Source organism: Anolis carolinensis, chromosome 3, assembly GCF_035594765.1.
Source record: "Anolis carolinensis isolate JA03-04 chromosome 3, rAnoCar3.1.pri, whole genome shotgun sequence".
Taxonomy (NCBI): Eukaryota; Metazoa; Chordata; class Lepidosauria; order Squamata; family Dactyloidae; genus Anolis; species Anolis carolinensis.
Window position 1 is genome coordinate 185,003,042 of NC_085843.1, and position 21,513 is coordinate 185,024,554.

The window sequence follows — 21,513 nt, forward strand, 5'->3', positions numbered from 1 at the left end:
TGTAAGTGGTGCATCACATAGGTAGGGGAGTGTGAGCAGAAGTTCGGAATCAAGAGCACAACAGCTCTGAATTTACATAAGTAACAATATACATAAATGAGAGTCATGAAATGCCAAAAAGCTTTAAAATAAAACACAAAGTGTAACTGTGAGTAATTGGCCTTCCCCATAAGAGATTTATATTAGTGTTTGAAAACATAGCGATTGTCTGCCATATGTGATCTAACCGCACGTACTCAGTCCCAAGGTCTTGATCATATGGTCCATCACCTACCTAATGCTCAGCACTGAGCAAACTGCTTTCCTCAGTCTTTTGAGATGATTAAGTCATGTTTTTAAAAACAAGACATCAAGTGCCAGAATGTAATCACTGTAATGGAGCCTAAGCATTAGATATTGATCCTCATAACTCCTACTGATCATCTGTTTCAGTATCACATTTTGGTCTAATCAGGAGTTTGAAATAATTTGCTTCTGAACATTCTGCCAAATCATTTCTTGCCAAGAATATGAGAATTTAGATGTACTGTCTAGAAAATTTAAAAAACCTAAAAACTACAAATCATATGGCAGGAATAGAAATTGGCACGCTTTCTCCTTTGTCTATCCAGTGAATCTTCCTAACTGACATTTACTCAATCACTCCTTTGCCAAATTAAGGGCTTTCTTTCAAAGTTTGTGCCTTAAGTGCATAAATATTTTGAACTGAGAAGAAAGTAATGTAGATATGGTATTACCTTTTGCAGGCTGGTGAAAAGGTACACCTGCCATTGGGCATTTATGGAATGATGAGAGGCAGGCTGCTGGGGCTGGTGTGATTGGGATGTCTGTGTTGTTTTTAATGTATTTTAATAGCACTCGGCAAGGAAAAATCATCATAATTAAAACAAATTGAGTGTTTAAAAATAAAACTAGGTAAAACAAACAGCAGATCTTACATAATGTTGTTACTCACAGCACCAGCTATACTGAGATCCTCCCCAACTGGCCGCCTCCCTCGCTCCACTCCTGAAGCAATTCTGAAAGGGACGACCTTGCCAGTGGCAGGTCCACCATCCATCCAAGCAGCCTCTTATTTCCCTTATCAGGCAGGGGATGGCAAAAGTTTCTGCCTCATAATTGGGAAGCCTGGTGCTTGTTTCTGCAAATATGCAGTAGGGATTCCTGGCAAAGAGAAGGGATGATGGGAACAGCTACAACCTGTCTTCTCTGTAGCAGTGGTTGTGGCACACATCCCCTCCCTGGTATTTTGGCTCTAGATATAAAGCTCTTATTTTACCCTTAAAGTAGGTAATTTCTATCTAGATAAAAATTGAAATGGGGGCAGTTTAAATAATAATCACAGGACAAAACTTTTCCTTGGTCTATATCAGTTCGTATTCTTAGCTGGAGATTGTGTGCTCAAACAATCCAGGGAGAAAGCCTCTTTGCATGTAGAAAGACAGCATACTGAGAAATCTTATTCAAAAATTAGCACTTTCCCACATGCATATGCACCAGCTTTCAGTGTTACACACCAGTAGAAATGTTGTCACTTGATTCTGATTAGAGCATAAACTAGTCATGAGAGATGATTACCTATGTAGGCTGTACAGGTCAATGCTGCTTTTTGCCTTAGACTTCAGCCCGTGCTTTCAGGATCAGAGCACATTTCTGCCTCTAAGTTCTTGATCACAATATAAACCATATAATTGGAAGGTGAACTCTAACCCTTACTGCCTTACAGCAGAACTAATGTATGGCTGACCCTCTAGTCCTTTCCTCAGAAACCTACTCATTTTGACATGCAGTAGCTGATTACACCATAAATGTTAGAGGTTATTCCTGGGTGTCCAGGATTGTCCCAAATGAGGATCCTATTTCATAATGCTTTGGAACATCCTCAGAAGCCAGGAAGATTGCACTGAGTGAGCTTTTTAATTATTTGGGTGAGCTTGGTAGATAGTTGCATGATCTGATGCTGAAAGAAATATTTCTTGGTCTTCTTTTGGTAGGAAGGAGGGAGTTGGGTGCAGATCCCCATTTCCACATTATTATTTATGTTTGTTTATATCCCACTTTTTCTCCCCACAAAGAAGACTCAAAGTAGCTAATAAAATAATTTCAATATAATTTAAATTCCAAAATTATACAACATTTAAATAGAATTAAACATTAATAGTATTTAAAATTAATTAAAATCCTTAAAACTGATTAAAAACGTATTCAAAACTAAAACCACAGCACTCCCTGACTTGATCTTAAAAACCGTCTTCTTTAAAAGTCTACCTGAATAAAAGGGTTTTAGCCTGCCACCCGAAGGACAGCAGGGAGTGGGCCAGTCTGACTTTCCTGAGAAGAAGAGAGTTTCAGAGTTGCGGGCAGCTACTGAGAGAGAAGGCTCGCTCTCTTATTCCCACCAGCTGAGCTTGAGATGGAGGTGAAACTGAGAGAAGGGCCTCTCCTGAAGATCCCGGGCAGGTTTGTACAGGGATATGTGGTCAGCCAATTATTGTATATACTTGAGTATAAGCCAACCCGAATATAAGCCCAGGCACCTAATTTTACCACAAGAAACTGGGAAAACTTACTGACTTAAGTATAAGACAAGGGTGGGAAATGCAACAGCTACTGGCGCAGGCAGGAGAGCAAGCCAGCTGCAATTAACTGCAACGAATCACTCTGACCAGGAGGTCATGAGTTCCAGGCCCACTCAGAGCCTATGTTTGTCTTGTCTTTGTTCTATGTTAAAAGGCATTGAATGTTTGCCTATATGTGTAATGTGATCCACCCTGAGTCCCCTTCGGGGTGAGAAGGGCGGAATATAAATGCTGTAAATAAATAAATACTGGTAAATTTCAAAAACCAAAATAAAAATAGATACCAATAAAATTACCTTAAATGAGGCATCAGTAGATTAAATGTTTTTGAATATTTACATAAAACTGTAATTTAAGATAAGACTGTCAGACTCTGATTACTTATATACTTGAGTATAAGCTGACCCAAATATAAGCCAACCAGGACCCTTACCCGAAAGGGGGCTTGTTCAGCCCTTTAAAAGGGCTGAAAAACTCTGCTTATACTCGGGTATATATGGTACCTCAGACCTGAGCCTTCTAGGGCTTGAAAGGTCATAACCAGCACTTTGAATTGTACCTGGAAACAGACTGGCAGCTAGTGAACCTGCTGCAATGGGAGGGTTGTCCGCTTCCTGCAGCCAACAACCTGGCTCCATCTCTTTAGACAAGCTGAAGTTTCCAAGCACTCTTCAGAGGCAACCCCATATAGATCGTGTTACAGTACTCCAGACGGGATGTAATTAAGGCATGTACCACCATGGCCAGATCTGACTTCTCAAGGAACGGGCACAGTTGGTGCACAAGTTTTAATTGGGCAAAGGCTCTCCTGGTCAGTTCTGATACCTAGGACTCCAGATACAGTGCCAAGTCCATGAGGACCCCCAAAATGCAGACCTATGTCATTATGGGGAGTGTGACCCTATCTAGCACAGGCTGGATCCCTATTCCCTGGTCTGCCTCTCGACTGACCAGGAGCACCTCTGTCTTGTCGGGATTAAGTTTCAATTCATTTGCCCTCATCCAGTCCATTACTGATGACAGGCACTGATTTTAGGGTCAGGATGTCTTCGTTAGCATTAGGTAGAAAGGAGTAGTAGAGTTGGGTGTCATCCATGTATAGGTGGCACTGCACTCCAAACTCCGGATGACTTTTCCCAGAGGTTTGATGTTTAACAGCATGGGGTATCAAAACAGAACCCTGAGGAACCCCACAGGTCAATAGCCAGGGGGTTCAGGGATGGCTTTTTTAAATATAGGTCTCACAACTGTCTCCTTGAGGCAAGTTAACATTTTGCCTTATTCCAAGGAGGCATTGACTACCACCTTCATCCTCATATGTAGGCTTGCCAACAATGCCCTGTCTCATGCATGGAGGAGGAGTTGTTCAAAGCTATGGACAATGAGATTGCTATTGCCCACTTTTGGTCTAAAACTATTTAGTTGTTTGTGATTCCTTTATTTTATCGCTTTTAAACTTATTTATTATGCAATGCTTTTGACACGAAATAAATAAATAAATAACCACCTTCATCTATTCTGCCAGTCCCCCTCTGACATGTTTGATCAGCCAAGAAGGGCAAGGATCTAGATATATGTGGTAGTCCTCACCTCTCCAAGGATGCTGTCCAGATCCCCAGGCTGCACAAATTGAAAGGAAACCATCAATACTGGACAAGCAGGAGCCACAGTTACATCCATTGGAACTGTTATCAATAACAACATCCAAGGCGGAACGGGTTGGAGTGACTTTATCTACAAAGTGCTACTCAAATTCTTCCCTGCGAGCTGTTGAATGGGTCACTATTTTCTCCTTGAGGACCAGTGTGTAATAGCCCTCTAAATACTTGAAACAACTCTGCTGGGTGGTTTTTTTGCAGATGCAATGGTGGCAGCAATACATGATAATTCTAGTAATTCCACATGAATTACATAGGTTACTTATTCAAAGTCTGCATGTTGAGCAGCAACATTTCTTGCTTCTTCAGAGCTGAAGTGATGCCAGCCTCAGGCAATGCCCTCTTTAGTAGATGTCTCAGCCCTCTTCTCTGATATCTGCATTGGACTTTTTTTTGGAACAGAGCCATGTCCTAAATAGAGAGGTGCATAGTGCCTGTCTAGAGCAACATGGAAGTAGTGGCCTCTGACTAATATGTTCTTGCAGAGGAAAAATTTCCAACAGCCTAGTATTTAATCAGCAGACAGTACTGCAGTGGCTACATGAATTTCACTCGATCACTCTGTTCAGCAGTCTGTAGCAGGATGGTGTGTGTTTTGTGATTTTTCTCAAATCTGGGCTATATGCTGGTCAAGTAATGCATACATAATCAGTTTAGAAAAGTAGTTTCTATCCCCAAATAGATAAGAGGAGGGCCTAGTGAGAGCTGAATAGGCAGAAAGGGAACTGGGCTTCAGTGCATTACCCCTCTACACAAGTGGCAAAAATTGTCCAAATTATGCAGATTCATGCTAATGTGTCATAATTTGGGTTTTCAGCTTCTCTTGTTACATAATTTGCATTCTTTTCTTACGGAGCTCTGTGAAAATAAATGAATGAATATATATGGTCCTGCATGTTATCCTCTTGTTTACTTGTCCAGGGCCTTTGAGATCTCATGTGATGTTCTCTAGTATTTGTATCACTGCAGCTTGCTATGTTTGCTGCAGTATTATGTCTCTACATGGTATTGCAAACAAATCTGAAGAAAATGTGCAGTCAGTGCCACCTACTGGCAATATCAGATACATATGATAGGATCCTTTTGATAGGTAAGTTCACAGGCTTCATTTCAAGGCAAATCCAGTTTATCTTCTGAAAGGTGATGAAATAGCATTAATCTCTTCCTAGCAATTAACTGCCAGATGGATCTTGACATAATTGCAGGTAGGAAAGTGGGATTAAAGGATATATCTGAAGAAGGAAACAAAACTGGCCAATGTAAAGTTTAACAGAGACAACATGTTTATAGAGGAAAAATACTGACTAGATGTTTTTCTTCTTTCTTACCTTTCACCACCATCAACTCAGCCTGAGAATTTGCTACTTGCAAGTAAGTGTAAAGGTGCTGCTGTCAAACTGGCTGACTTTGGACTTGCTATTGAAGTGCAGGGAGAACAGCAAGCATGGTTTGGTAAGTATCTTCAAAACACGTTTCTCCAGAAGCTTCTCCAGATATACTACGAAGCAGAATGTACTATTTCGACAGATGTTTGATGAATAATGTCCAATTTCTGATAGATATTTTTACTTTAGAGATTGAACTATTTTTTTCTTATGAGTAGTTCCATTCACCTTTCTGAATATTAATCCAGGCTATGTCATAAGACAGTGGTTCTCAAACTTTGGTCCTTCAGCTTCCACAATTCCTGCTGTCTGGGACTTCTGGAAGTTGAAGTTCAAAACACCTGGAGAACTAAAAGTTGAGAACCACAGCTATAAGATATCTCTCACATGATTTGCAAACTGTCATAGGCCTTATATGAGGGCAGAATGGACTGTTTTCACAATAATATTCACACTGGTTAAGAATAGTGTGTATGGCAACCAATAGTTAGCAGATCAGCTGTTTTGCTGCATCAAATGGTAGTCAAATTACCCAAACTGTAAGAATTTAAAAAGTCTTGCTTTATCATTTTGTTGCCCATTTCTGCCTTTGTACAACTCCCTGAGCTAGAGTGAAAGTGCCAGGCCCTAAACTGTCATTCTCAAGAGACCCTTCAGCACTACCAAAGGAGTTCAAACATAGTGTTTGTGCTGGTAATTAAGGTGTTCTATTTAGAGCCCCATCATAACCCAAAACCTTAAAATGCCACTCATGTAACTTCTGCATACATTTAGCATTGATTGTGCCCTATAAAGAAAATAACTTCCTTCTCATGCCTAACTGGGCTTTTATAATAAATTCTAGTAAGCCAACCTACATGGTAAAATTAACTGTCTTTGGATTTTCCTGACCATCTGCTTCATTTCATTCACTACTGCTAGCAGTGATGAAGAAATGGGGTGTGTTGAGTTATATTGTATATCAGAGTTTTGGAAAGTTACTGTTTGGACTACAAGTCCCATTGGCTATGTTGGCTGGGGGGCGGGGTTGGGGACCTATGGTCCCAAAAAGTAGCTTTTCCAGTTGGAAAAGTTAGTTATGGGCTCCTAACTTCAGAGACAAATGGACAACTTGCATAACCTTTAGAGCTAACCTCTGCCCTCTTCCTATTCCATCAAACTCTTTGGTTTCCTTTTTGGAGTTTTCAAAGAAGTAATAGGTTCACAATAATCAAAGTTTTGTACAGGCTTTGTAAAAGACTACTGTAATGACTCAATTTTAAGATGCCAAGCCAGCTCCATGTTATTGTTTTGACAGGGTTTGCTGGGACTCCAGGCTATCTGTCCCCTGAAGTCTTAAGAAAAGATCCTTATGGAAAGCCAGTGGATATATGGGCATGTGGTAAGACTTCTCATAATTTATTAATGTGGTTGGGGCTTGGGAGTGTTTTGTTCTATGTAAAATCAAACTTAATCTCAATTAATTTGTCTAATGTATTTTGAAGAACAGCCTGAATAAGCTATAACTGCATCTAATAATGAATTATATTAGGTCAGTTATTGCTTATTTTCTAGGTAAGATACCAGAAATTAGTTGAGTTCTCTGTTATATAAAAAGGTAAAGGTTTCCACTGACGTTAAGTCCAGTCATGTCTGACTCTGGGGGTTGGTGCTAATTTCCATTTCTAAACCGAAGAGCCGGCATTGTCCGTAGACACCTCCAAGGTCATGTGGCCGGCATGACTGCATGGAGCACCGTTACCTTCCCGCCGGAGTGGTACCTATTGATCTACTCACATTGCCATGTTTTTGAACTGCTAGGTTGGCAGGAGCTGGAGCTAACAGTGGGCGCTCACTCCGCTCCTGGGGTTTGAACCTGGGACCTTTCGGTCTGCAAGTTCAGCAGCTCAGCGCTTTAACGCACTTCGCCACTGGGGCTGGATAGTTGACTAGATATAGAGATGAACTCCAAACAAGGCTGTTCCAATATGTCACTAAGGCTTAGAGCCTAAAGTTCATGGGCTTTTGGTTTGGGATCACAATGGTGTACGAGAGCTGAAAAAGCCACACGTGTTTTCTTGTGTCTTGTATGTTAGTTTTAGAGTTGCTGTTTTTACCAAATGAATTATAGCATTTTAAAACATGCCTGACATATGAAGAAGGGCAAACTGTAGTTGTCCACTGAAGATAGGAGTCAAGAATCTATAAAACACAATGAGTGTAGTACTGTGTACTCATTGGATCTATCCAGTGCAACTATCCTTTTTCTTCTTTTGCAGGAGTTATTCTGTACATATTACTAGTGGGTTATCCTCCATTTTGGGATGAAGACCAGCACAAACTATATCAGCAGATCAAAGCAGGCGCCTATGATGTAAGATAAATCTTCATATATTTTTTTTCTCTATAGTTGGACAAAATAAACACACATAAGAATATCCTTACGTTTTGTACATTTAGTGCAAAGTGGTACTAAGTATATTACTGCTATTGTGTCTGGTAAAACGGGGAGAGAATGCAATGACCCTTTACTGCTATTTAATAGGTAGTTCTGATTAATGGATTCCCCAGCTGTAGAGGAGTTTTATGATTTGAAATTGGCAAACCTGAGAGTTTGCTACTACTTGGTGTCTAAAGGCTCCCTTAAATTATTTACCATTCAGAGCTGCTTTTCCTTTATGTTGGTGCAGGACTTCACAGCAGTTTATTCAGGAAATGAAGCTTGTTTTCAGAGAGCAATGGTTTTAGCTGCTTCTATCACATTAGAACAGATGCAATTGCACTGTAATCTTAGCAACCCACATCATGCCAGGCAAAGGGTTGTTGTGCCTGAGGTCTCTGCCTAGCAGTTTTCCCCAGTTAAATTTGCTTTCCTTCAGAGATTGTGCAGTAGGGCTTGTGGTGACTCTACTTTTCTTCCCATCTGCCAGACTACACTTCATTAATGTGGAAATTGTTATAGGAGAAAAAAAGGAGTGTGTTCAGTTATTACCTTGGCTTTATCTGGGGGAGGGGGGGGGGCGGAAATGGTGGGAAGAACTATTTAAACATCAAACAGAAATAAGTGAATGGTCAACACATTTTTAAGTTTCAGTATTTGCACTCCATATGTATGTATAGTTTCATGGGAGAGAACATGGTTTAGTGGTGGAGCACACTCAATGTAGTAGAATGATGCTCAGTTTCCCCTGACCATTATATGGCACAAGAAGGAGCCAAGTTTCTTGGGGTTTAAACATTTAAATAATTTGGAAACTACTTTTCACACAAGAATGTATTTGAAACTGCACAGTTTTTGTAAACGTTTTTGCAATAGGGAGAAAATTGAGGAATGTGTCCCCCCTATCCCAGCAACATTAAAAGTAATGTATTATGTAATCAAAGCAACTTTTAAAAATGCATTTGCAACTTTGCAGACCAAATCATCATGTATGAAGAGAGTGAAGTGAGTTAAAGAGACTAATGTTCCTATTCCTATATTGGTTTAGCTGATAAGCCATCAGTGAACCAAGTAGTATTGCCACCAGTTAAGTCAGAGGGTGCAGCCAAAGTTCATAAAGAAATAAGGGATCTTCAAGTGGTCTCTCTTGGTCTTTTAGTTTCCTTCTCCAGAGTGGGATACTGTGACTCCTGAAGCAAAGAACTTAATCAACCAAATGCTGACGATAAACCCTGCGAAACGCATCACGGCGGATCAAGCTCTTAAGCACCCATGGGTCTGTGTAAGTATTTCTCCTCTCTAATTCCATCGTAATTGGAAAGGGCTGAGTCTTTTGCAGTAGATGTCCATGCTTTAAGACATGGGGATTGGGCAATATCTTGGTTCCCAGCAGGGCTGAGCTAAAAAGCTGAAAGTAAGGGTGGCTTTTGTGAATGCCCAGCCTACTCTTACTTAGTACTGCTTTTCTGTGAAGGAGGTGTGTGTGAGAGAGAAAGGAGAATAAAGATAATGAAATCACACGGCCTGTTTTTTTCTTTCCCTCACCAGCAACGATCCACTGTGGCCTCTATGATGCACAGACAGGAGACCGTGGAATGCTTGAGAAAATTCAATGCCCGGAGAAAGCTAAAGGTAAATCTGAAAGGAATGCAGGCTTGTGTTTCTACAATTTGGGATTGTGGGGGGCAGTAGTGATGTGCGTTGATGCTATTGGCACATGCTTTGAGGTTCTTGTTCAGTTTAGGAATGCCTGCTGTCTGTCAGAATGTTTCTCTGCAGATCTGGCTTTCAGCATCCGCTACAGTTTAAACATTTAATATTTCAATTTTGGAAATAATTATCCTATATATTAGCTGGATTTGCCTTTCTTGGATTTAATAAATCTATACTTGAACAAAGTACAGGGCTTAGTAAGCATGTGTGTCCTTTAATGGGGAAGAAGAGTGCTCACCTCCTTGAAAGACATTGTTTCCTGTAAGGATATAAGGATATGCCAACTGTCCAGTGACAGGGCAAGACTGTCAATTCTCTCTCTTTTCAGGGTGCCATCCTCACAACAATGCTGGTGTCTCGGAATTTCTCAGGTAAGTATTCCTTCCTCCCTTCTCCTGTCCCTCATTCATCTGTTTTCATAAAGGCCAAGATATATGAGTTAATCAAATATCAGAATGAAAATCAGAGTGGTCATGCTTAAGTCAGCTAATGAAACAATTTACATTTATTCATATGGCAGATTTTCTGTCATCACTTTAACTTGGAATTAGAAATGTAATGACCTACTTGAGAGCTAGGTCATCTGTTAGTGTACTGTCATGATGGTCACACTCAGCATCCTTGAGTTTTTTTTAAATTAGGAATACTGTTCTTTATATCTTGTGGTAGAAGGTTTGTTTCTTTCAGCTCAAAACAGTAGCATAATTCCATGCAAAAACAAGTTTTTTATGGGAAGAAATGGAGTGGAAGCTCTCTCAAATTCCATTACAGAAAACCCTGAAAGAATCCAGGCGGCTGCTGCTGTTCTTTTCCTTCTGGGGTTTTTGACACAGTTTGTTTCTCAGTAAGAAGTTGGGTTAACTCTGCTTTTTCTTCGTGTACTCTGTGAATGCACACTAATGGAGAGACTGCGCCTGCGCAGGTTCCAACGGAAACTCTTCCCAAGCTAAAGTTTAAATTTTGGCGGTAGCCACGTCCCCCGTCCCCAGAGGGCATATAAGGCGGCCCTGGGCGCCCGCTCTCCAGTTTCTTTTTTTCCGCCGCAAGGTTCACTTCGGATTCTCATGTCTACTACTCGCTTCAAACGCTGCACTCAGTGTGCCGCTAAAATTCCTGACTCCGACGGCCACGCCAAGTGCCTCTTCTGTCTGGGAGAGGCCCATGTCGTCGGTACCTGCCGTTTTTGCCTAGCCCTAACGGCTCAAGCAAGGAAAAATAGAGCCGCGAGACTCAGAGCAGCGCTCTACGAGAAGTCGCTCGCCCCTGAGCCTACTCCGTCGACATCGGGCACGTCGTCGACGCCGAACCTGAGACCGATGTCGGCACCGGCTGCTAAGGCCTCTTCAGTTTCGTCGAGGGCGTCTAGGGCCTCCAAAACAGCTAAGCCCGTCAAACCGCCGTGCACGCTCACCACGGTCACCATGTCGACTCGTTCTGGCAGACTTGGCCCCTCCTCGACGTCGAGCTCGGTGGCCTCCGTGTCTTCGGTTCGATCCCACCTTGGGTCTCCTCCATCAACCTCCGCGATGAAAATCGCCTTTAAGAGAGCCCACGAGGAAGCTCGTCGGACCCAGTCCGATTCGGCAATGGTCCCTCCGACGCCGGGAAAATCTCTGAGGGTTTCTTCTAAACAGCCGCTTGCTAAAAAGAGAGCGACCCAACGCTCCTCTTCTTCTGCCTCTTCTAAAAGAGACGTCCCTTCTTCTTCGGCGACTTCTTCTAGGAGATCCTCTCCGATCGCTCCTGCACAGCGGCCTCGTCAACCCTCTCCTCGAGTTCTGTCTGATGGCGAACTTCAGGATTCACCCCACCACTCCACCCAAACAGTGGTCAGGGTGCCGTCGCCTCGACCTGCTGCCGTGCATCATCCATCACGCCAGCAGCGTTTTCCCCCGACCTCGACACCGGAACGGGGTAGACAAACCACCCGCTTGGCTCGAGCTGCCCAAGCTTCGGCCTCCAAAGAAACTCGGGCTCAGATGGCTCCTGCTCTTGAGGCCTTGCCTCCCCCAGAGACTGTGCTTTCATCTCCCCCTCAGTCCCCCCATGGGGCTGAGGATGATGAGATCGATATCGATCGCCCTGACTCCGCTCTCTCAGCCTCGGTGGTGTCTCTCGGCCTCGACCTCTCTCCTCCTCACGATGCATACGAGGTGGATCCTCCCTCACTCACGGACAATATTCGGGCCTTTTCGGACCAAATGGTGAGAATGGCTGATGCTCTAGGTCTGGAGATCAAACAAACTTCTAAGGCGGTGTCTGATCCGGTTTTCAAGCGGGTCCAAGCCCAAGCCCCCCCGGCCACGCTGCTTCCGTTCTTACCTTACCTTCTGGACGTCATCCAGGCATCCTGGAAAACTCCCTCCTCGATCCCTCCTACCTCAAAAAGGCTCGAATCCTGGTACCGCACCGATGACGATGCTTTAGAGTGGCTAAAACACCATCCCGACCCGAATTCTATGGTCGTTAAAGCTTCACAGACCTCCGGTCGTGAGTCTAATACTCCTGCGGATAGAGAGGGCAAAAGGTTTGACGCGGTGGGCCGAAAGCTCTATTCTGGGGCCCTTCTACTTTGCAGAATGGCGAACTATGGGGCCTGTATGGGTGCATACCAGCAAATCCTTTGGGAGAAAGCTCAACCCTTCTTCTCAAAGTTGTCTGACGAGGACCGTTCGGTACTGTCTACCCTTCAGCAAGAGGCTGACTCCCTAGCCCATCATCAAATTCAGATGGCAAAACATACAGGCGACACGGCTGGTAAGATGATCGCCCACGCCATTGCCATCCGCCGTCACGCCTGGCTGAGATCGTCGGGCCTGTCTTCTTCTTCCAGACAAGTTATTGAAGACCTTCCGTTCGACGCCTTGGGTCTCTTTAATTCCGGCACCGACGATAAACTCAAAACTAACCATGATTTTAAGGTCCTAGCTACCAAATGTGGAGACCAGCCTCAAACTCACCGTACCAAATGGTTTCCTCAACGCTTTCGCCGATTTCCGCCTCCTTCTTACCGTCACCAGCCCTTCAGGCGTCCCTCGGTTTCAAATAACCAGAACCGCCAACAACCTCGTCGGCCTGCTCATCCTCAGAAGCAGCGCGGCCGTACTACTCCTACCTCCGGCCAGCCTCATCGGCGCTCCTGACGCCATTTCTCCTTGTCGGGTCTCTACCTCCGGTATCGATGCAAGAACCACTCCTCCGCAGCACTCCCCTCTGCTACATCAACCTCACGGCCTCTTTTCAGATCGCCTGGCTCCTTTCTTCCATCAGTGGGAGTCTATTACTTCGGATGCCTGGGTTCTCCGAATTGTTCGAGACGGTTATGCCTTAGAGTTCGAAGAGCTCCCGCCCACAGGGCAAATCCTTTTATCCAACCCTTCTCAGGAAATTCTCGCGGAAATCGACACCCTCCTCGCCAAAGGGGCTATTCGGCCTTCTCCATCAGTACAAATAAGGTTGCAGTGGAAGTTTCAGACTCATTATTGAACAGAGGCAGGTGGACTTCTAAGCGAGCAGTCCAGATATCCCTTGCACAAATTTTATCCATAAGCTGGTCGGAGGTAAAGATCAAGACTATCGACTGGCTTTGTAGAGAGTATCAATCCTGGAACCGCTCCTTATCTCTTATCATTGGCTTGGAAGATAAAATATTAAGGGAAAAATTGTTTTTGTGCGGGCCCAAACTGCAACAATGGGGCATCACTCTCAGGAGGGTTCTAGTAGACCCACTGATTCGCCCCCTCGACATCGGGCTGAGCATTGATATTCAAGATTCCCCAACTCTAGGTCAGACTTGTTCTACCTCCCAGGCCCACAACAAGACCCCACTCTTGCTTAGTCACCTTCCTATTCATGATGATGCCAAATCAACTGTCCCCTCTCTCCCATCAGTGGAGAGAAGCTCCTTTTTAAAAAAAACAAGTACCTTTGGAGGCTTTCCTTTCCAGGACAGCTGACTAGTCCCGGTAATTGGCAACTCCACCCAGTTCTTCCATCAGGGGGAAGAGGGCTCTCATGGAGGTGGCCCCATTGAGGTGATATGGGGGAGGAGAAAGCACGGTCACTATCAACCCAGGGAGAAGCGCAACAGAGTTTTTGCGACCCTGGAGAGGTTTAGGTGTGGTAGTCTTCAGGACAGACCCCCCAACCTTAAGGTCCTGCTTCTAAACGCCAGATCCGTCAATGGTAAAACAGCTGTCATCCAGGATTTGATCCTGGATGAGGAGGCGGATCTGGCATGCATCACCGAGACGTGGCTGGATGAGCTGGGAGGTGTGAATCTCACCCAGCTGTGTCCTCCAGGTTTCGGGGTGCATCAACAGGCCAGGGTTGGGGGGCGGGGAGGAGGAGTTGCGGTGATCTTTCGGCAGTCCATCGCCCTGATCAGATGCGCCGTTCCGCAATCCCCGAGGTTCGAGTGTGTTTTCCTGAGGGTGGGAGCCCGAGACAGCTTGGGGATTCTGTTGGTGTACCGTCCACCCCGCGACCCAGCAGTCTCTCTGTCCGAGCTAGCAGAAGTGGTCTCCAATGTGGCCCTTGTCTCCCAACAACTGATAGTTTTGGGAGACTTTAACATTCATGCTGAGACCACATTGACAGGAGCAGCTCAGGATTTCATGGTTGCCATGACAACCATGGTGCTGTCTCAAGTTATATCTGGGCCCACACATCAGGCAGGACACACCTTGGACCTTGTTTTTATTGTGGACGGTGGGACAGTCAGAGTGGAAGAGCAAAACATTCTTCCATTGTCATGGTCTGACCATCATCTGATCTGTTTAAGTATCGCCGTGCCTTCTAACCTCCGCAGGGGTGGTGGACCCATTAAGATGGTCCGCCCCAGGAGACTGATGGATCCGGATGGACTTCTGAGGTCTCTTGGGGATCTTCCTGTCCTGGAGACTGGCGATCCTGTCGATGTCCTGGCTGATCGCTATAACAGTGAGCTATCAAGGGCATTGGACACGATCGCTCCCGAACGTCCCCTCTCACTGCGTAGAATCGCGTCGACTCCTTGGTTCACCGAGGAGCTGGCTGTGATGAAACGTAGGAGGAGGGGACTAGAGTGCATCTGGAGGAAATCTCAGGACGTGTCCGACCAAGCACGGGCTAAAGCCGCTATTAAGGCTTACTCCGTGGCTCTGCGAGCAGCCAGGAAAGATTTCACGACTGCCCGCATAGCGTCTGCAGCCAACAGGCCATCGGAGTTGTTCCGAGTTGTTGGGGAGCTCCTGCGGCCTCCTGAGGCCCAGGGGTTTCCTGATGACTTGGCAACTCGGTGCAGCGATTTCGCGCACCATTTTGCAGGCAAAGTTGCTCAGATACGCCGTGAGTTGGACTCCAGCTTAACTGTGGTCCCAGCGGAGGTAACCGAGGTACCTGTCTGTGCGATCTTATGGGATTCTTTCCGGCTTGTTCTTCCTGATGACGTGGAGGGGATTCTTGGGTCTGTGAGGGCGACCACCTGCGCTCTGGATCCTTGTCCTTCTTGGCTGGTGAAGCTGGCCAAAGATGGGTTGTTGGATTGGTTTGTGGCTATTATAAATGCCTCCCTGGTTCAAGGGTCAGTTCCATCCTGCTTTAAGCAGGCGGTAGTAAAACCATTATTAAAAAAGACCTCGTTAGACCCATCTGTATGTAACAACTACAGGCCAATTTCCAACCTCCCATTTCTGGGCAAGGTTCTGGAGCGGGTGGTTGCTACGCAGCTCCAGGAGTTCCTCGATGACACCGATTTTCTGGACCGCTCGCAGTCTGGCTTCAGGCCTGGGCACAGCACCGAGACGGCTTTGGTCGCCCTGGTGGATGACCTCCGCAGGGAGCTGGACAGGGGGAGTGTGACCCTGCTGGTTCTCTTGGACATCTCAGCGGCTTTCGATACCATCGACCATGGTATCCTTCTGGGGAGGCTCGCCGGGATGGGACTCGGTGGCACAGTTCTGCTGTGGCTTCGGTCCTTCCTGGAGGGCCGTTCCCAGATGGTGAAGCTGGGGGATACCTGCTCGGACCCCTGGCCATTGACCTGTGGGGTCCCGCAAGGGTCTATTCTATCCCCCATGCTATTTAACATCTACATGAAACCACTGGGAGAGGTCATCCGGAGTTTTGGAGGGTGTTGCCATCTCTACGCAGATGACACACAAATCCACTACTCATTTCCATCTAACTCCAAGGAAGCCCCTCGGATGCTGAACCAGTGCCTGGCCGCTGTGGCGGACTGGATGAGGAGGAACAAGCTGAGGATCAATCCTGACAAGACAGAGGCCCTCCTGGTCAGTCGCTCGTCAGATCGGGGTATTGGGTGGCAACCTGTGCTGGACGGGGTTGCACTCCCCCTGAAATCACAGGTCCGCAGTTTGGGGGTCCTCCTGGATTCAGCGTTGACGCTTGAAGCGCAGGTGTCGGCGGTGGCCGGGAGGGCTTTCGCACAACTCAAACTTGTGCGCCAACTGCGACCATACCTCGTGAAGTCTGACTTGACCACGGTGGTCCATGCCCTAGTTACCTCTAGACTGGACTACTGTAATGCGCTCTACGTGGGGCTTCCCTTGAAGACGGCTCGGAAATTACAACTGGTCCAACGCTCGGCTGCCAGATTAATAACTGGGGCGAATTACAGGGAGAGATCTACTCCCCTGTTTAAGGAGCTCCACTGGCTTCCGTTCATTTTCCGATCCCAATTCAAGGTGCAGACCATCATATATAAAGCCCTAAACGGTTTGGGACCCACCTACCTTCGTGACCGTATCTCCTACCATAAACCTGCCCGATCTCTGCGATCGTCAGGGGAGGCCCTCCTGTCGCCACTGCCTTTATCCCAGACCCGCCTTGTAGGAACTAGGGAGAGGGCCTTTTCTGCTGTGGCCCCCCGTTTATGGAACTCATTGCCCATTGAAATCAGGCAAGCCCCCACTCTTTCAGACTTTAGGAAAGATCTAAAAACATGGCTCTTCCGATGTGCTTTCGGAGAGTAACTGTTACATGCTTTTGTTACGCCCCCATTATTTATCCTCTAGACTGTCTGCTATCTTTTCCTAGTTCCCTGTGGTTTTATTCTTATCCTTTTTCTTATCCTTTTCTCACCCCGAGTTTTAACTGAGTGTCAGTGCGGCCTGCCCTGTTATACTGCTCTTTGGATTTTGTGTTGTACTGTATATGATTCTTTATTGTATTGTTGTAATTGTATTATGATATGTTGTTTTTATATTGTGTTATATTGTATTTTTCCCGGGCATGGCCCCATGTAAGCCGCCCCGAGTCCCCATTGGGGAGATGGTGGCGGGGTATAAATAAAGTTTTATTATTATTATTATTACTGGACCCTCAAAACCTCTTCTCCAGGTACTTCACGGTCCCGAAGAGGGGAGGGGGGCTCCGCCCCATTTTGGACTTGCGCGTGCTCAATACGTTCATACGCCCTACAAAATTCAGAATGGTATCCATCGCTTCCATTCTCCCCATGCTTCAGCGCGGAGACTACTTCGTCTCCATAGATTTACGAGACGCTTATTTCCACGTGGCGATTCGAAAAAGCCACAGGCGCTTCCTTTGCTTCAAAGTCCTCGACCAGACCTACCAGTTCACCGTTTTACCCTTCGGCCTCGTCACAGCCCCAAGGGTTTTCACCAAAGTCGTCGCTGTCGTGGCTGCCTACCTCAGACTCCAAGGGATCACAGTTTTTCCATATCTGGACGATTGGCTTCTGGTCGGGCCCAACCCTGTCCTCCTCCGTCGTCACGTCAACGTTACCCTCACTCTTCTCGACTCTCTCGGTCTCCAGTTAAATCTCGACAAATCTCACCTTATTCCGTCGAACAAGATCCGCTTCATCGGCGCCCTGTTCAACTCACTCTCTCAAACTGTCTCCCTCCCGCTCGACAGGTTTCTCGCCCTTCGGCATCAAGTCTCCCTTTGCGAAACCAACCGGAGAGTTCGAGCCCGGTCCATCCAAGTACTCCTGGGCCACATGGCCTCCACAGATCTCACGACCCCGTTTGCCAGGCTCCATCTTCGCACCCTGCAGCGTTGGTTTATAGACGTCTTCAAACCAAACCATTCTCTCCATCCCGCTCCATGTTCGTCGGTCGCTTCGCTGGTGGAAGTCCCTCTCCAACGTTTGCAAGGGCCTCCCGTTTCACCAGCCTTCTCCTTCGGTCACCGTAACCACGGACTCCTCCAATTACGGATGGAGAGCCCACCTGCGCAGTCTCACCATACAAGGTCTTTGGTCTCACTCCGAAAGGACCAATCACATAAACTTTCTCGAACTTCTCGCCATCCTCAAAGCTCTGAAAGCCTTCTCCCGCCTGATCTCCCAGAAGTCTGTCCTCGTTCAATCAGACAACACAGTGGCAGTCTTCTACATCAACAAACAGGGTGGCACGGGTTCGAGGAAGCTGATGCTCCTTTCCTCTCAGCTGTGGTCCTGGTGCATAAGCTGCAACGTACAGATCCTGGCAGTCCATCTTCCCGGGATCCAAAACGACTTGGCGGACGCCCTCAGCAGGATGACGAGTTCCTCCCACGAGTGGATGCTCGATCCCGAGACTCTTCTCTCTCTCTTCCGAAAGTGGGGATTCCCCACTCTGGACCTCTTTGCCTCTCCCCAGAACGCGCAACTACCTCGATACGGCGCGAGACTTCCTCCGGCCTCCTTTCCGGGCTGTCTGGGAGACGCTTTCCTTCTGGACTGGTCGTCAGAACCGATCTACCTCTTTCCGCCGTTCCCCCTGATACCGAGGGTCCTCCAGAGACTCCGGTCGATTTCGATGTCGGCGATCCTGATAGCACCAGCTTGGCCTCGACAGCCTTGGTATCCGGCTCTTCTCCACCTCTCCAAAATGAACTTTCTCATTCTACCTCTTCTACCACACCTCTTATCCAGAGAAAACGGCCAGATCCTGCACCCGGATCTTCCCTCTCTACATCTCACTGCATGGAGAATTCTCGCCTAACCTCCCTCCCGCAAAACCTGCAGGAGATCCTCCGGGCGGCCCACAAACCGGCTACAACCAGGTCATACACTTATAAAATCTCCCGCTTCTGTGCCTTTCTCCGGTCTCGGGACATCGCCGTTTTTCCGACCTCGGTACCGATAGTGTTGGACTTTCTTATGACCCTTGCAGATCAGAAGCTTTCGCTTTCCTCTATGAAGTCTTATCTGGCTGCTCTTTCCTGGTGTTTCCAGCAACATGGTAGACCGTCTTTATTCTCTGACCATCTTGTGAAAACCTTCTTAAAGGGGTACAACAACATCCGTCCGCCCTCCCAGCCACCTACGCCGGGCTGGAACCTCGAGCTCGTGCTCTCCCAGCTAACTTCCTCTCCTTTCGAGCCTCTAGCATCTACCGACCTGCGCCTACTTTCTTGGAAAGTAGCTTTCCTGGTGGCCATAACTTCGGCTCGCAGACCCTCGGAGCTGGCGGCCCTTAGGGTTGATGAACCTTATCTTCGCTTTCATCATGACCGAGCCGTTCTCCGCCCGGACATCACCTTCCTCCCCAAAGTGGTCTCGGCCTTTCACCTTAACCAGGACATTGTCCTCCCCGCTTTCTTTCCGAACCCCTCGTCTCCTCTGGAACGGAGGCTGCATCTCCTCGACGTACGTAGGGCTCTTCTCTTCTATCGGGACCGCACCAAGGACATTCGTAAGACTCAGAGACTCTTTATAGCCCATGCCCCAGATAAGCTGGGTAATCCTATTTCTTCGCAAAGGTTATCTCACTGGATTGCTCAGGCCATTGAACTTGCCTACGAACTGGCTAAACGTCCACCTCCCCCGTCCGTTCGCCCGCGTTCGACGAGAGGTCTTTCCACATCAACTGCCTTCTTGAGGGGCATCCCGCTGGACTCTATTTGTAAGGCGGCGATCTGGTCTAACCCCCTTACGTTTGTCTCTCACTATAGAATAGACCAAAAAGCCTTAAAAGACTCAGCCTTTGCTAGATCGGTTTTGTCCTCCTGTTTGTCCTGAGGATTTTATCCTCGATACTTACCTACCACTCGGCCCCCTGGAGGGTCCCTCCTCATGGTTCTTTCTTATCAGATGTCCCCGTGTTTGGCCATCTCGTTATGCCATATCTATGTCCTAATTTGCACTGTTTTTCTTGAACCATTGTGCCTTATGTACTTCTCCTCTCTCCCCTTCGGAGATAATGCACAGTACTTATTTTTTCCTCATGTTTGAAATTGTTTATTGGTGTCCTACCAAGTTCCTCTCTTGGCATGATGCTTGTGTTACTATACGGGTCCTTCGGACCATGTTATTTATGTTTAATAAAGATGTGTTTGGACATCAACTTGTGATTAAGGTTTGCCTTGTCCCACCATCCGGGACCTAAGCGTGCTAGTCTCCATTAGTGTGCATTCACAGAGTACACGAAGAAAAAGGACAGGTTGCTTACCTGTAACCGTGTTTCTTCGAGTGTACTCTGTGAATTCACACAAGCCCACCCTTCCTTCCCCTCTGGCAAACCCTCTTCCTTTCTCGTTGCCTTGGCAGCGCAGGAACTGGAGAGCGAGCGCCCAGGGCCGCCTTATATGCCCTCTGGGGACGGGGGGCGTGGCTACCGCCAAAATTTAAACTTTAGCTTGGGAAGAGTTTCCGTTGGAACCTGCGCAGGCACAGTCTCTCCATTAGTGTGAATTCACAGAGTACACTCGAAGAAACACGGTTACAGGTAAGCAACCTGTCCTTTTCATTATAATAATGACATCTAGATTTTTGTGGTGGAAAAACCTGTGGGGGAAGAGTCACTACTCTGGCCCGCCATGGAGAGCAGTTGATCCTCTGGGACAATGGGCAGTTCCTCCTCCTAGTATCCAAACAGCCTGACTCTGGTTGTGGCCAAGAGAAGGTGTTCTCCAAGATGCCAGCTGATTGCCCCATTACCTCAATGAATGGGGATTTATAGTAAAGGCATGTGACTCCTGTTTATAACAATCAACATGGTTGTTTCCTTATATACAGAATTTGGCTGTCCAAATATTCCCTCCTCAAGGAATATTCCCTCCTCATCTTCATATGATTGGGTTGTTAATGTTGCAATTTTGAACTCCCTTGTCCTGCTTAGGACAACCTAAAAGCTGTACCATAGAATCGCTTTGGAAAGAATAGGCAAACACTTTTTTCCTGTATGATTGGAAGTTTTCTTGTCCATTGAAATGTTTCCTTGCCCATTAATGTTTATTTATAGTTACTGTTGAGAGAGAGCAGGATTGAAATGTAATGCAAAACCTTTTCACCAGGTTCTCTTGTACAGATGGTTCATACATGAAATTTCTTTTAGGACGATGTGAAATTATCTTGTTTTATTCAGGATTTGCATCTGTCTGGTGCTTTACCAGGGCAGGAAGCAACAATAAATACTATCACGTTTTTAAAAGAATTTGTTTTGGTACTCTGGGGATGGCTATATCTAAAGCTGACTACATAGTTTTTCATATATACTGTTTGACCAAATTTGAGGTGGAGAATCTGTGGGCAATAATGTTAAAATCTAGTTGTATTAAAAAAAGTGAGACATATTCAAATAATAAGTAGCAAACAGGGTATGGGAATAAATGAACATTTCAAAACAACATAGACAATGAAGAAGAAAATGGAATAGAAGAAATCTGAATAAGACATTCAGACATGGTCTTTTGATACTTTCTCAGATAACTTGTGCATTCTAAATTCCCAGATGTTTGACTGTTTTGCATTTTAGTATACAAGTTTTAAAATAGCTAGCCTAAAACATTTAAAATCTGTTTTAAAA

The 21,513-nt window shown here is 46.1% G+C and overlaps 1 protein-coding gene across 25 annotated transcripts in view; it reads left to right on the forward strand.

Annotated features, from left to right (window-relative positions):
- camk2g (calcium/calmodulin dependent protein kinase II gamma) overlaps positions 1-21,513 on the forward strand; it is a 209,604-nt gene that overhangs the window by 131,007 nt on the left and 57,084 nt on the right. For all 25 annotated transcript variants that reach the window (XM_008114262.3, XM_008114265.3, XM_008114267.3 and 22 more), the window contains exons 7-12: positions 5,587-5,689; positions 6,920-7,003; positions 7,881-7,975; positions 9,201-9,323; positions 9,590-9,673; positions 10,083-10,125. In XM_008114262.3, coding sequence (XP_008112469.1) covers positions 5,587-5,689; positions 6,920-7,003; positions 7,881-7,975; positions 9,201-9,323; positions 9,590-9,673; positions 10,083-10,125 — 532 coding nt within the window. The remainder of the gene's footprint in view (positions 1-5,586; positions 5,690-6,919; positions 7,004-7,880; positions 7,976-9,200; positions 9,324-9,589; positions 9,674-10,082; positions 10,126-21,513) is intronic.